Source organism: Hippopotamus amphibius, chromosome 2 (genome assembly GCF_030028045.1).
Source record: "Hippopotamus amphibius kiboko isolate mHipAmp2 chromosome 2, mHipAmp2.hap2, whole genome shotgun sequence".
Taxonomy (NCBI): Eukaryota; Metazoa; Chordata; class Mammalia; order Artiodactyla; family Hippopotamidae; genus Hippopotamus; species Hippopotamus amphibius.
In genome coordinates this window covers 187,055,544-187,070,268 of record NC_080187.1, presented here as the reverse complement: position 1 = coordinate 187,070,268, position 14,725 = coordinate 187,055,544, and the positions used below count along the sequence as shown (strand labels likewise).

Here is a 14,725-nt window from a genome sequence, read left to right as displayed (position 1 = left end):
AATGAAAACACATATCCACTCAAAAATGTGTTCACATATGTTTATAGCAGAATTATTCAGAAGAGCCAAAAAGTGGAAACAACCCAAATGTCTATCAAGTAATAAATGGGTAAACAAAATGTGGTAAAATCAAACAATGGAATACTATTCAGCAATTAAAAAAAAGAATGAGCTGCTGATAGATGCTATAACACATATAAACCTTAAAACCATGCTAAAAGAAAAATGCCAACATAAAAGACCACATATTGTATGATTCTATTTATATGAAATGCCCAAAAAGTGCAAATTTGTGGAGATTTGCCTGGGGATGAGGGTAGAAACAGGGATTAAATGTAAGTAGCCATAAGGAATCTTATTATAGGAATGATGAAAATGTTCTAAAACTGAATTATGATGATAGTTACACAACTCGATAAACTTATTAAAAGTCATTAAACTGTACTTTTTAAATGTGTGGATTTTGGGGACTTCCCTGGTGGTGCAGTGGTTAAGAGTCCACCTGCCAGTGCAGGGGACATGGGTTTGAGCCCTGGTCCGGGAGGATCCCACATGCTGCGGAGCAACTAAGCCCATGAGCCACAACTGCTGAGCCCATGCGCTGCAACTACTGAAGCCCGCATGCCTAGAGCCCGTGTTCCACAACAAGAGAAGCCCCGGCTCATCACAACTAGAGAAAACCCATACGTAGCAACGAAGACCCAATGGAGCCAAAAATAAATAAAAATAATAAATAAATCTTTTTAAAAATAAATAAATGTGTGGATTTTATAAAATGTGAATTATACCTCAATAAAGCTAATTTAAAAAAAAACTAGAGATGTTGTGGAGTGAGCACAGGCTAACCAAGATAATGGTTTTAGACTTGCTCAATCTGTTAATTAGATAGCCAGGTGTCCTGAAAAATTAGAAAGTTGATTAAAATATTGGACTACAGAGACCCGGTAATACAGATTTTTGGAGTCACCAGAAAAGACATGACAAAGGGACTTTTCTACATGCCTTCAACCCACCCTGAAAAGATCTTCACTCCACTATGCTAAGTGAAGCATATCCTTTTCTAAATCCTTCTTATCCTTTTCTAAATTCTTCAACAAATTGTCTATCCATGTTACTTCCATTTATTCTTCCACTCCACACTTTTTTAATCTTCTAAAGTCTGTGTTCCTTCCTTACCTTATTGTTGAAACTATTCTCTCAACTCACTTATGATACCCTATTTTCAAAACTAATGGCCCTTTTTCTGTTCCCATTCTTTTTAGCTCCTCTAAAAAAAATCCCTGTCAAATTCCCATGCTTGAAATTCATCTCTTAGCTTATACAACCTTATACTATTTCTGGTCCTCTTCCCACTTCTCTGCTTCTGTTTTCTTTACCAAATCCTTTCACCTCCTACCCCCCACTCACATCTTATCAAAATAAGGGAGAACCTATGCTCCCAAAATAAGAAAGAATTTGGTTTTTATTTCTTCTCTTCTCATTTACAACATCCATTTTATTTATTAACCCCAACACACTGCAAGTCACCATGGTTTCTCCATCTCCATTCACTGTCCTTATGGCATTTTTCAGGTCTTTGTTCTAGTTCCCCAATTAAAAAATAAATTCAGAGAACATTAACTTGGCTTTTTTCAATTTTGTAACCAGTGAAAGCAATCAATGCATTATTATATGTACAATGAATGAAATTCAATATCTCTGACTCATCAAAAAATAACTAGGATCATCCTAAGCAGATCCTTGGGAAGATATTTTGATCCAGCTTGGAAACTGTATTTTAAACATAATTAGAAACCTAAGAACTTTGTGTGATCTTTTCATATACACATTTAAAGTTGTAATAAAGTTTCCTGGCAGGCATTTATGCCCAGATGACTAATGATATTCAAGCTAAAAATGTTAAAGTTCTATAAAGCAAATTTAAATTCCTCTAGGTTTCTAAAATTTGGAATCACAAAGCACAAAACTATAAATTTCAAGTAACATCTAGAAATACATGGCTCTAGGCTATTCTTTTGCAGATTATTTGTTTCAAACTTTAATATCTTCAAAAAAATTAATAATAACTTACCAAATCCCAAAGTCCAACTTGCCCAGATTTGGCCCCAGCTGCCACCAAAGTTTTAATTTCTGATGGATGGAGAGCCATTGAGAATATCGAGCCTTTGGTAACTTTATAAACCGTATCTTCACTAATGATCATACCATTTAAATTGGCTTTGTAGCTGAGAACATTAAAAAGTTAAATTTCAGAAGTAAAACCAAACAGCAGTAAAAACAAGTAAAAGATGATTCAAAAAAGTAAAATCACAATTAGTAAATGTGGGAAAATATTCAACTTCCTGGCAACCAAGGAAATCAAATTAAACAATGGGGTACTATTTTTCACTTATAAAAGCTAGTAAGCTGCAGTTAAACATACATTCACATATATTGCTAACAGCAGAGTAAATTCATAGAAGATTCTCAAAACTTTTTAATAAGATTTTGGAAAACAATTTGGCATGTCTTAAAAGCCATAAAAATGTCCATAACATGTGACATATTAATCTCACTTCCAGAATCTATCCTAAGGAAATAATCCACTATCACAATGTAAACTTCAACAAACACACATACAAACACTCAAAACTATATAGAAAACAACTCCAAATACCAAGGAAGTAAGAGGAGGTTAAGTAAATTCTTCCTACTGAAAGAAATATTATGCAATTATTCAATAAATTTAAAGACTCTAGTAACACGCAATCACACTGTTAATGGAAAAGCATAATGCAAAACTGTACATATGTTAGAACATAAAAAAGTAAAAATGCATGTGATTTCACTCATTTATTAAACACTGAATGAATATATATTATGCGCCATGCACTTTTCTGGTGATTGAGACAAAATCCCTACATTCATGAAGCTTATATCCTAGTGGCATTGCATATGGTGATACATGAAAGGAAATATACAAAAACAACAGTTGTTAGGGTAGAAATAAGATGGATAATTTTTCTCACCTCATTTTCAAATTTCCTGTAATGGCATATAGTCTTTATAATTTAAAGATCTCAGAAAATGTAAAACAAAGGCAAGGAATTTTAACTCACCTTTTAATGCTAGATAACTCCTTCACAGTGTTTTTACTTCTTGTCTGAAACAAAGGGAGAGACCAAAGCACTAAGTTAGTACATGCACTAAAATTTCCTTAACAGATGATTCTAAAAGCTTGGGCTTACCCTCCAAAATGATACCTTGCTCACTTCTGCCCAAGTCTGCAGAAATCCTTTAAATAGTTCACTGTTACCATCTCGATTTTCAGGAGTCATTTCTAAAGGCCCAGGAGGTAACAAAGGCTGTTATAAAAAATAAGAAAAAAAGTTGGTTGTCACCCTTCCCTAGAATGTAAGCTTAAGGTTCCTCACTACTTTACTTTTAATACCAATAACAGTGGTGACACATATTAGCATTCAAAAACAGTTGTTCAATGAATGAATGCGAAGTATCCTGTAAAGTAATAACATGTATTATCTCATTTAATCCCCTTAATAATCCAGTGAATGAGGTACCACATTTTAAAGACAGTGGAATGAAACTTAGAGAAATTAATTTGTCCAAAGTTACACTGCCAATAACTAGAGTTGCTGGAAATTGATTCAATCAGTTCAGTTTCATTACTCAAAGTTATTACTCTATATTGATGTTTTTTATTTTTATTTTTTATTCTTTTTAAGTAGAGTTGATTTACAATGTTGTGCCAATCTCTGCTATACAGCAAAGTGACTCAGTTATACACAGATAGACATTCTTTTTTTATATTCTTTTCCATTATGGCTTATCACAGGATACTGAATATAGTTCTCTGTGCTATATAGTACGACCTTGTCGTTTACCCATCCTATATATAATAGTTTACATCTGCTGATCCCAAACCCCCTGTCCTTCCCTCCCTCACCCCACCCTGGCAACCACAAGTCTGTTGTCTACATCTGTGTTCCTGTTTTATAGATAGGTTCATTTGTGCCATAGTTTAGATTCCACATTTAAGTGACATCATATGATATTTGTCTTTTTCTTTCTGTATCTCAGCGTTTTTTAAGTCACAGGTTGTAATGCACAGGTCGTGAAATCATTTTAATACATTACAACCAACAGTGTGTTTCAGTGAATGAGAAAAGAATAGACTAGAAAATACAAAAGTATCATTTCACAAAAGTTTTGTTTCAGTTGTTTGTGTATATGTGTGGAATGGGTTCAATGTAAACGCATGGATGGATGGAGGCTTCAAAAAAATTTGAAAGCTACTCTTCCCCTAGAAACTTAATTTGCAATTAGCTCTCAAAGCACCAGGCTAATGACTGCTATCTTCCAATTTATAATTAAACACTTACCCATACAAAGTATTAAAAACAGTAGGTGCTCCTGAATAAAAAATATACTCATAATCTTTTTTAGGCAATAAATTTGGTAAATAAAACTCTTTCCACTCACTGATAGCATAAAATTAAACTACAGGAAGGGATCCCCATCACTATTAGCATATATTATTCATTATAAATAACATTAATAACTACCACTTATTGCTTACTTACTAAGTCCTTACTATAATATAAGGAACTTTATAGATACTATTTCATTTATCCTTCACAACATCTCGCTGAGAGGTTTCTGCTATTGTGGCCATTTTAAAAACTGAGAAACTGGGGCTCAGAAAGGCTAAGGAATTTACCCACAATCCCACACAGGGTAAGTCCTAAGAAAAACAGAATCCAATCTAGTCTTTTATGAGTTTGAAATCTTACTTAATAAATGATACAAGTCGAGTATCAAATTAATGAAGTACAAATTAAACATAATGACTTTTTTCTCTACTTTCAAACATTTCAAATTTTTCAGTATTTTATTGGTTAATACATTATATTTGCACTCTTTCTTACATTTTCATCTGCTACTACTATTGGCTGGGCTGGAGTTGCTGGTAATGAAACTCCTGAAGGATCAACTTTTAGTAATCGCATTGATCTTCTACATCCAGTCCCATTTTCTTTCTTCTTAGGCTTCTTTCTAAAGGAGTGGGGGGAAAATCATGTTATATACATAAAAGAGTTATATGTATTTATTAATATCAAGGAGATAACTTCTAGTAATGTATCTCACAGATATATTCACACACTGCAAAGACGTATATACATGACTACACTGATTTTTTTTTCCCTTGGCCACACTGCACAGCATGTGGAACTCCTCCAATCAGGGATCGAACCTGTGCCCACTGCCATGAAAATATGGAGTCTTAACCACTGGATCACCAGGGAAGTCCCTACAAAGATTTTAATTAAAAGCCTGGAAATATCATAAATGTTCATCATGGGGAAGTGAGGGGTGTTAAATAAATTATGACATACATATCTAGCAGAATATTATGCAGCCATAAAAAATGAAACAGATCTTTGTGTGCTGATATGACATGAACTCTAAGATATAAGAAGCAAAAACAAGGTCCAGTACATGTTGAATATTGTTCCATTTGCTTTTTTTTTTTCCTAATAAATTTACTTATTTATTGGCTGCATTGGGTCTTTGTTGCTGCACATGGGTATTCTCTAGTTGCAGCAAGCGGGGCTACTCTTCATTATGGTCGCTGGCTTCTCTTGTTGTGGAGCACGGGCTCTAGGCGCATGGGCTTCAGTAGTTGCAGCACACAGGCTCAACAGTTGTGGTTCAAGGGCTCTAGAGCACAACTCAACAGCTGTGGCGCTCAGGCTTAGTTGCTCCGCAGCATGTGGAATCTTCCTGGATCAGGGATTGAACCCGTGTCCTCTGCATTGGCAGGTGGATTCTTAACCACTGCGCCACCTAGGAAGTCCCCCCATTTGCTTTTTTACAAAATATATACACATACATTTGTTATTGCTGAGATTACCTATGGAAGACTATCCATGAAACTATTAACAGCAGTTTCCTCTAGGAATAAGGCCTGGAGAACTAAGGTCTAGGATAGGAAAGACACTTAAATGTTTCACTGCATCCCCTTCCATATAGATTACTTTTTAAAATCATATACATAACCTACTTTTTTATGCATTATTTTTTCATTTTTAAAAAAGTCAGATCTTCTAGTTTTCAGTTCAAAATTTAAGGAGCTTGAAAGCCACTGCACTGTCTTATCAAGTAAGAAGCTGAATAGACTAAAAAATCAACTCTTCTAGGATCCCTAAGAGAAATGAGATCACAGTAGAAACTGCTGAGCCTAATACTAGAGAGACAGACAGGCAAATACAAGAAGTCATGGCTTACTAGAACAGACTCAGAAATGGAAACCATCATGGGAATCAGCACCAGGGTAGGAAAACCTGAACTATAAATAACCAACTGCTGGAGGTTCAGTGTGCACAAGTCTGAGAGTTAAAAATTCCAGGGAAAACTAGACAGCTACATGTAAAAGAATGAAACTAGAACATTTTCTCACACCATATACAAAAATAAACTCAAAATGGATTAAAGACTTTAATGTAAGACTTGAAACCATAACACTCCTAGAAGAAAACATAGGTAGTACACTCTTTGACATTGGTCTTAGCAATATTTTTTGGATGTGTCTTCTCAAGCAAGGGCAGCAACAGCAAAAAAATAAACAAATGGGACCTAATCACACTTAAAAAACACAATTTGATGAGACAGAGCAAGCTTCAAAACCAGACATGGCAGAAATGTTGAAATTATCAGACTAAAAATTTAAAACAACTGTGATTAACATACTAAGTGCTCCAATGGATAAAATATATACCAAGAAAGAACAGAGGGCTTCCTAGGTGGCGCAGTGGTTAAGAATCCGCCTGACAATGCAGAGGTCACGGGTTCGATACCAGCTCCAGGAAGATCCCACATGCCACGGAGCAACTAAGCCCGTGTGCCAAAAAAAAAAAAAAAGAACAGATAATAAACAAGCAATATAAATCCTAAGAAAGAACCAAAAAGAAATGTCAAAAGAAATCAAAAAGAGTAATTCTATTATAACATCAAAAACACTATAATAGAAATAAAGAATGCCTTTGATGGGCTCAGTAATAGACTGGACATGGCTAAGGAAAGAATCTCTGAGCCTGGAGATATCTCAATAGGAATCTCTCAAACTGAAAAGCAAGGAGAAAAGGCTGAAAAAAACAGAATAACCAAGAATGTGGATAACTAAAAAAGTATAATATACAAATAATGGAAATACAGGAAGGAGAAGAAAGAGAGAAAGGAAAAGAGGAATATTTGAAACAATAACTGAGAATTCCCCCAAATTAATGTCAGACACCAAACTACAGATCCAGAAAGCCTGGAGAACATCAAGCAAGATAAATGCAAAAACAAAAAACAAGAAACATACAAGTGGGCCATTCATTTCCAAACTGCAGAAAAATCAAAGATAAAGAAAAAATCCTGAAAAGAGCCAGAAGGAAAAAAGCACTTTACCTTCAGAGAACAAACATAAGAATTACAACCATCTCTCAAAAACCAATGAAAGAGTGAAAATATTTGAAGTGTTGAGAGAAAAAAAAAACCAACATAGAATTCTGTACCCTGGGAAATTATCCATCAAAGGAAAAACTAATTAGGAACTTTTGAGAAGTGAACGTGGAGAGATGCTAGAAGAGTGATGCTCTGAGACAGAGATGGAAGCTTCGCTCCCTTTCCCCATGCCCTGCCTGGTGCATCTTTCCCATCTGGCTGTTCCTGAGTCATACCCATTGTAGTAAACAGCATGAGGTGAGTGGCACTCTTGAGCACATTATGTGCTTATTACTCATACCTTTTCCGGGGACACTTTCTTAAAAGGACCAACAAGCATCTAGTTTAATCAGATATAAACCCAGATGCATGGAATTGTTTCAGACCACTTTTCTCACTAAGACTGGAGTTTCCAGACAGAGACAAGATGGCAGACTAAAAAGACGTGAGCTCACCTCTTCCTATGAAAACACCAAAATCACAACTAACTGCTGAATAACCACTGACAAAAATATGCTGGAACCTACCAAAAGATACCCTGCATTCAAAGACAAAGAAGAAGCCACAATGAGATGGTAGGAGGGGCACAATCACAATAAAATCAATCCCATGTCCGCCAGATGGTCAACACACAAACTGAAAAATAATTATACCATAGAAGTTGTCCCACAGGAGAGAAAGTTCTAAGCCCCACATCAGGTTCTCCAGCCAGGGGGTCTGGCAACAGGAGGAGGAGTTCCCACAGAACCTTTGAAGGCCACTGGGGTTTTATCGCAGGAATTTCATTGGATTGGGGGAAATGAAACTGCACATTTGGAAGGTGCACACAAGATCTCATGCACACCAGGACCCAGAGAAAAAAGCAGTGACCTCATAAGAGACTGTGCCAGACCTACCTGCCAATACTGGAGGGTCTCCTGTGGAGGCAGGGATGGCTGTGGCTCACTGTGAGGACAAAAACACTGCCAGCAGTAGATCTGGGGAGTACTCATTGATGTGAGCCTTCCTGGAGGCCACCAATTTCTCACCAAGCCATAGCCCCACCCAACAGCCTGTAGGCTCCAGTACTGGGACCCCTTGGCCAAACAACAAACAGGGTGGGAACACAGCCCCACCCATCAGCAGACAGGCTGCTTAAAGTTTTCCTGAGCACAGAGCTGCCCACTAAACACACTGCTTCACACAGCCCTGCTCAATAGAGGAACAAGGCCCAGCTCCACCACAAGTGGGCAGAAACCAGTCCCTCCCACCAGAAAGCCTGCACAAGCCTCTTAGCCTCATCCACCAAGGAGTAGGCAGCAGAAGCAAGAAGAAATATAACCCTTCAGCCTGCAGAATGGACACTGCAGTCACAGAAAGTTAGATAAAATGAGACAACAAATGAACAGGTCCCAGATGAAGGAACATGATAAAAGCCCAGAACAATTAAATGAAGTGGAGATAGGCAATCTACCCAAAAAAGAATTCAGAATAATGATAGTAAAGATGATCCAAGATTTCAGAAAAAGAATGGAGGCACAGATTGAGAAGATACAAGACATGTTTAACAAAGACCTAAAAGAACTAAAGAATAAACAGAGATGAACAAAACTATAACTGAAATGAAAAATACACTAGAAGGAAGCAACAGCAGAATAACTGAGGCAGAAGAAAGAATAAGCAAGCTGGAAGAGAAAATGATGTAAATTACTGCCACAGAACAGAATTAAAAAAAAGAATGAAAAGAAATTAAGGACAGTCTAAGAAACCTCTGGGATAACGTTAAAAGCACCAACATTCACATTATAGGGGTCCTAGAAAGAAAAGACAGAAAAGACCTGAGAAAATGTTTGAAGAGATAATAGCTGAAAACTTTCCTAACATGGGAAAGGAAACAGTCACCTAAGTCCAGGAAGCACAGAGAATCCCGGGCAGGATAAACCCCAGGGGGAACATGCAGAGACACATTCTAATCAAATTGATAAAAATTAAAGACAAAGAAAAAATATTAAAAGCAGCAAGGGAAAAGCAACAAGCAACATACAAGGGAATCCCCGTAAGGTTATCAGCTGATTTTTCAGCAGAAACTCTTCAGGCCACAAGGGAGAGGCAGGATATACTTAAAGTAAGGAAAGGGGAAAACCTACAAGAATACTCTACCCAGCAAGGCTCTCATTCAGATTTGATGGAGAAATCAAAAGCTTTACAAACAAGCAAAAGCTAAGAGAATTCAGCACAATGTCATTCTTGCAACAAATGTAACAGGAACTTCTCCAGGCAGAAAAGAAAAGGCCACTGCTAGAAACAAGGAAATTACAAACAGAAAAGCTCACTGGTAAAGGCAGACGTACAGTAAAGGTAGGAAATCATCTGCACATAAATATGATATCAAAACCAGCAATTGTGAGGAGAACACAAACACAGGATTGGAAATGCATTTGAAATAAAAAGATCAGCAACTTAAAACAATCTTGTTTATATATACAAACGCTATATACAAACCTCATGGTAACCGCAAACTGAAAATCTACAATAAATACACAAAAAAGAAAAAGGAATCCAAACACAACACTAAAGTTACTCATCAAATCACAAGAGAACAGAAGAGGAAGGGAAGAAAAAGGACATACAAAAACAAATCCAAAAACAATTAACGAAATGGCAAAGAGAACATACATGTTGATAATTACCTGAAACATAAATGGATTAAATGCTACAATCAAAAGACACAGACTGGCTGAAAGAATACAGAAGCAAGACTTGTATATATCCTGTCTACAAGAGACCCACTTCAGATCTAGGGACACATACAGACTATGAATGTGAGGGAACGAAAAAAGACATTCCATGCAAGTGGAAATCAAAACAAAGCGGGAGTAGCAATATGCATATCAGACAAAATAGACTTTAAGATAAAGAATGTTACAAGAGACAAACAAGAACAATACATAATCATCATGGGATCAATCCAAGAAGATATAACAATTGTAAATATATATGCACCCAACATAGGAGCACCCCAATATATAAGGCAAATACTAACAGCCATAAAAGGAGAAATCAACAGTAACACAATAACAGTGGGGGACTTTAACACCCCACTTCCATCAATGGACAGAACATCAAGAAAGAAAATCAATAAGGAAACATATGACACATTAGACCAGATGGACTTTATTGATGTTTATAGAGCAGTCAATCCAAAAGCAGCAGAGTACACATTCTTCTCAAGTGCACATGTAACATTCTCCAGAACTGATCACATGCTGGGCCACAAAGTGAGCACTGGTAAATTTAAGAAAACTGAAATCACATCAAGCATCTTTTCTGACCATAACTCTATGAGATTAATCAACTATAAAAAAAAAAAAAGTAAACACACACAGAGGCTAAAAAATACAGTACTAAACAACCAATGGATCACTAAAGAAATCAAACAAATCAAAAAAAACCTACAAATGAAAACAAAACCCAAAACCTATGGAACCCTCAATGTTCACTGCAGCACTATTTACAAAAGCCAGGATAGAAAAGAATGTAAATGTCCACCAACAGAGGAATGGATAAAGAAGATGAGGTGTATATATCTAATGGAACATTACTCAGCCATAAAAAAGAATGGAACAATGCCATTTGCAGCAACATGGGTGGACCTAGAGATGTCATACTAAGTGAAGTAAATCAGACAGAGAAAGACAAATATCATATAATATCACTTACATGTGGAATCTTAAAAAATGACACAAATAAACTATTCTACAAAACAGAAATAGAGTTACAGATGCAGAAAGCAAACTTACAGTTACCAGGGAGTAATTGGCGGGGGATAGACTGGGAGATTGGGATTGACAATATACACACTATTATATACAAAATAGATAATAAGGGCCTACTGTATAGCACAAGGAACTCTACTCAAAACTCTATAACAGCCGATATAGGAAAAGAATCTTAAAAAGCGTGGATAGGACTTCCTAGGTGGCGCAGTGGTAAAGAATCCACCTGCCAATGCAGGGGACATGGGTTCAAGCCCTGCTCTGGGAAGTTTCCACATGCCATGGAGCAACTAAGCCCATGTGCCACACTATTGAGCCTGTGCTCTAGAGTCCGTGAGCCACAACTATTGAGCCCATGTGCCACAACTATTGAAGCCCACGCGCCTAGGACCCGTGCTCTACAGCAAGAGAAGCCACTACAATAAGAAGCCTGTGCACCACAATGAATAGCAGCCCACACTCGCAGCAACTAGAGAAAGCCCATGTGCAGCAACGAAGACCCAACGCAGCCGATAAATAAATTTAATTAATTAATTAATTTTAAAAAAGCATGGATATACGTATATGTATAACTGATTCATTTTGCTGTACATCTGAAACTAACACAACATTGTAAATCAGCTATACTCCAATAAAAGATTTAAAAAAAAAAACAAGGCCCTATGGAACACAGTAAAAGCAGTTCTAAGGGGACTTTCCTGGTGGCACAGTGGTTAAGAATCTGCCTGCCAAGATGGTTCAAGATGGTGGAGTAGGAGGACACGTGCTCACTCCCTCCTGCAAGAGCACCAGAATTACAACTAACTGCTGAACAATCATAGACAGAAAGACACTGGAACTCACCAAAAAGGACACCCCACATCCAGAGACAAAGGAGAAGCCACAATGAGATGGTAGGAGGGGTGCAATCACATTAAAATTAAATCCCATAAATGCTGGGTGGGCAACTCACAAACTGGAGAACATTTATAACACAGAAGTCCACCCACTAAAGTGAGGGTTCTGAGCTCCACATCAGGCTTCCCAACCTGGGGGTCCAGCAATGGGAGGAAGAATCCCCAGAGAATCAGACTTTGAAACCCAGCAGGATTTGATTGCAGGACCTCCACAGGACTGGGGGAAACAGAGACTCCACTCTTGGAGGGCACACAAAAAAAGTGTGCTCACCAGGACCCAGGGGGAAGGAGCAGTGACCTCATAGGAGACTGAAGCAGACCTATTTTCTGGTGTTGGAGGGTTGCCTGCAGAAGCTGGGGGCAGCTGTGGTTCACCGAGGGAACAGGGACACTGGCGGACACTGGTGGCAGGGGTTCTGGGAAGTTCTCATTGGCGTGTGCCCTCCCAGAGTCCACCATCAGCCCCACCAAAGAGCCTGTAAGTCCCGTGCTGGGTAGCCTCAGGCCAAACAAACAACAAGGTGGGAACACAGCCCCACCCATTGGCAGACAAGCAGATTAAAGTTTTAATGAGCTCTGCCCACCCAGCCCACCTACCATCACTCCCTCCCACCAGGAAGCACCCACAAGCCTGCTAGATAGCTGCCTCCACATGAGGGCAGACAGCAGTATCAGCAGTAGTTCATTGTGTGGAACTGAAAACTACAGCCACAGAAAGATATAGAAAATGAAAAGGCAGAGGACTTTGTACTAGATGAAGGGACAAGATAAAACCCCAGAAAAACAACTAAATAAAGAGGCAATAGGCACCCTTCCAGAAAAAGATTTCAGAATAATGATGGTGAAGATGATCCAGGACTTTGAAAAAAGACTGGATGCAAAAATTGAGAAGCTGCAAGAAAAGTTTAACAAAGACCTAGAAGAATTAAAGGACAAACAGAGATAAGCAATACAATAACTGAAATGAAAAATACACTAGAATGAACTAATAGCAGAATAACTGAGGTTGAAGAATGGATAAGTGACCTGGAAGAAAAAATGGTGAAAATCACTGATGCGGAAAAGAATAAAGAAAAAAGAATGAAAAGAAATGAAAACAGCCTAAGAGACCTCTGGGACAATGTTAAATGCAACAACATTCGCATTATAGGGGTCCCAGAAGGAGAAGAGAGAGAGAGAGAAAGGACCCAAGAAAATACTGGAAGAGATTATAGCTGAAAACTTCCCTAACATGGGAAAGGAAATAGCTACCCAAGTCCAGGAAGCACAGAGTCCCAGGCAGAATAAACCCAAGGAGAAACACGCCAAGACACACAGCAGTCAAACTGACAAAATTAAAGACAGAAAAAATTTTAAAAGCAACAAGGGAAAAATGACAAATAACATACAAGGGAACTCCCATAAGGGTAACAGCTGATTTCTCAGCAGAAACTCTGCAAGCCAGAAGGGAGTGGCATGATATATTTAAAGTGATGAAAGGGAAGAACCTACAACCAAGAATCCTTTACCTAGCAAGGATCTCATCCAGATTCAACAGAGAAATCAAAAGCTTTACAGACAAGCAACATCTAAGAGAATTCAGCACCACCAAACCAGCCCTACAACAAATGCTAAAGGAACTTCTCTAAGCGGGAAACAGAAGAAAAGGACCTACAGAAACAAAAAGAAAACAATTAAGAAAATGCTAATAGGAACATACATCTCGATAATTACCTTGAATGTAAATGGACTAAATGCTCCAACCAAAAGACACAGACTGGATGAATGGATACAAAAACAAGACCCATATATATGCTGTCTCCAAGAGACCCACTTCAGACCTAGGCACACATACAGACTGAAAGTGAGGAGATGGAAAAAGATATTCCATGCAAATGGAAATCAAAAGAAAGCTGGAGTAGTGATACTCATATCAGATAAAGTAGATTTTAAAATAAAAAATGTTATAAGAGACAAGAAAGGACACTACATAAAGATCAAAGGATCAATCCAAGAAGAGGAGATAACAATTATAAATATATATGCACCCAATATAGGAGCACCTCAATGCATAAGGCAAATGCTAACAACTATGAAAGAGGAAATCAACAGTAACACAATAATAGTGGGAGACTTTAACACCCCACTTACACTAGTGGACAGATCATCCAGACAGAAAATTAATAAGGAAACAGAAGATTTAAATGACACAATAAATCAGCCTGATTTAATAGATAGCTATAGGACATTATGTCCAAAAACAGCAGATTACACGTGCACATGAAACATTCTCCAGGATAGATCACATTTTGGGTCACAAATCAAGCCTTGGTAAATTTAAGAAAACTGAAACCATATCAAGCATCTTTTCCAACCACAACCTTATGAGGTTAGAAATCAATTACAGGAAAAAAACTGTAAAAAACACAAACACATGGAGGCTAAATGATATGCTACTAAATAACCAAGAGATCACTGAAGAAATCAAAGAGGAAATCAAAAAATATCTAGAGACAAATGACAACGAAAACACAATGATCCAAAACCTATGGGATGCAGCAAAAGCAGTTCTAAGAGGGAAGTTTATAGAAATACAATCCTACCTAAAGA

General features: G+C 37.5%; 1 protein-coding gene across 4 annotated transcripts in view; it reads right to left on the bottom strand.

Annotated features, from left to right (window-relative positions):
* WDR76 (WD repeat domain 76) overlaps nucleotides 1–14,725 on the bottom strand; it is a 63,441-nt gene that overhangs the window by 25,605 nt on the left and 23,111 nt on the right. For 3 of the 4 annotated variants that reach the window (XM_057721964.1, XM_057721963.1, XM_057721961.1), the window contains 4 exons: nucleotides 4,926–5,052; nucleotides 3,228–3,344; nucleotides 3,099–3,142; nucleotides 2,072–2,225 (listed from right to left, as the gene is read on the bottom strand). In XM_057721964.1, the coding sequence (XP_057577947.1) occupies nucleotides 2,072–2,225; nucleotides 3,099–3,142; nucleotides 3,228–3,344; nucleotides 4,926–5,052 (442 nt within the window). The remainder of the gene's footprint in view (nucleotides 1–2,071; nucleotides 2,226–3,098; nucleotides 3,143–3,227; nucleotides 3,345–4,925; nucleotides 5,053–14,725) is intronic. The other variant, XM_057721962.1, reaches the window with a different exon arrangement.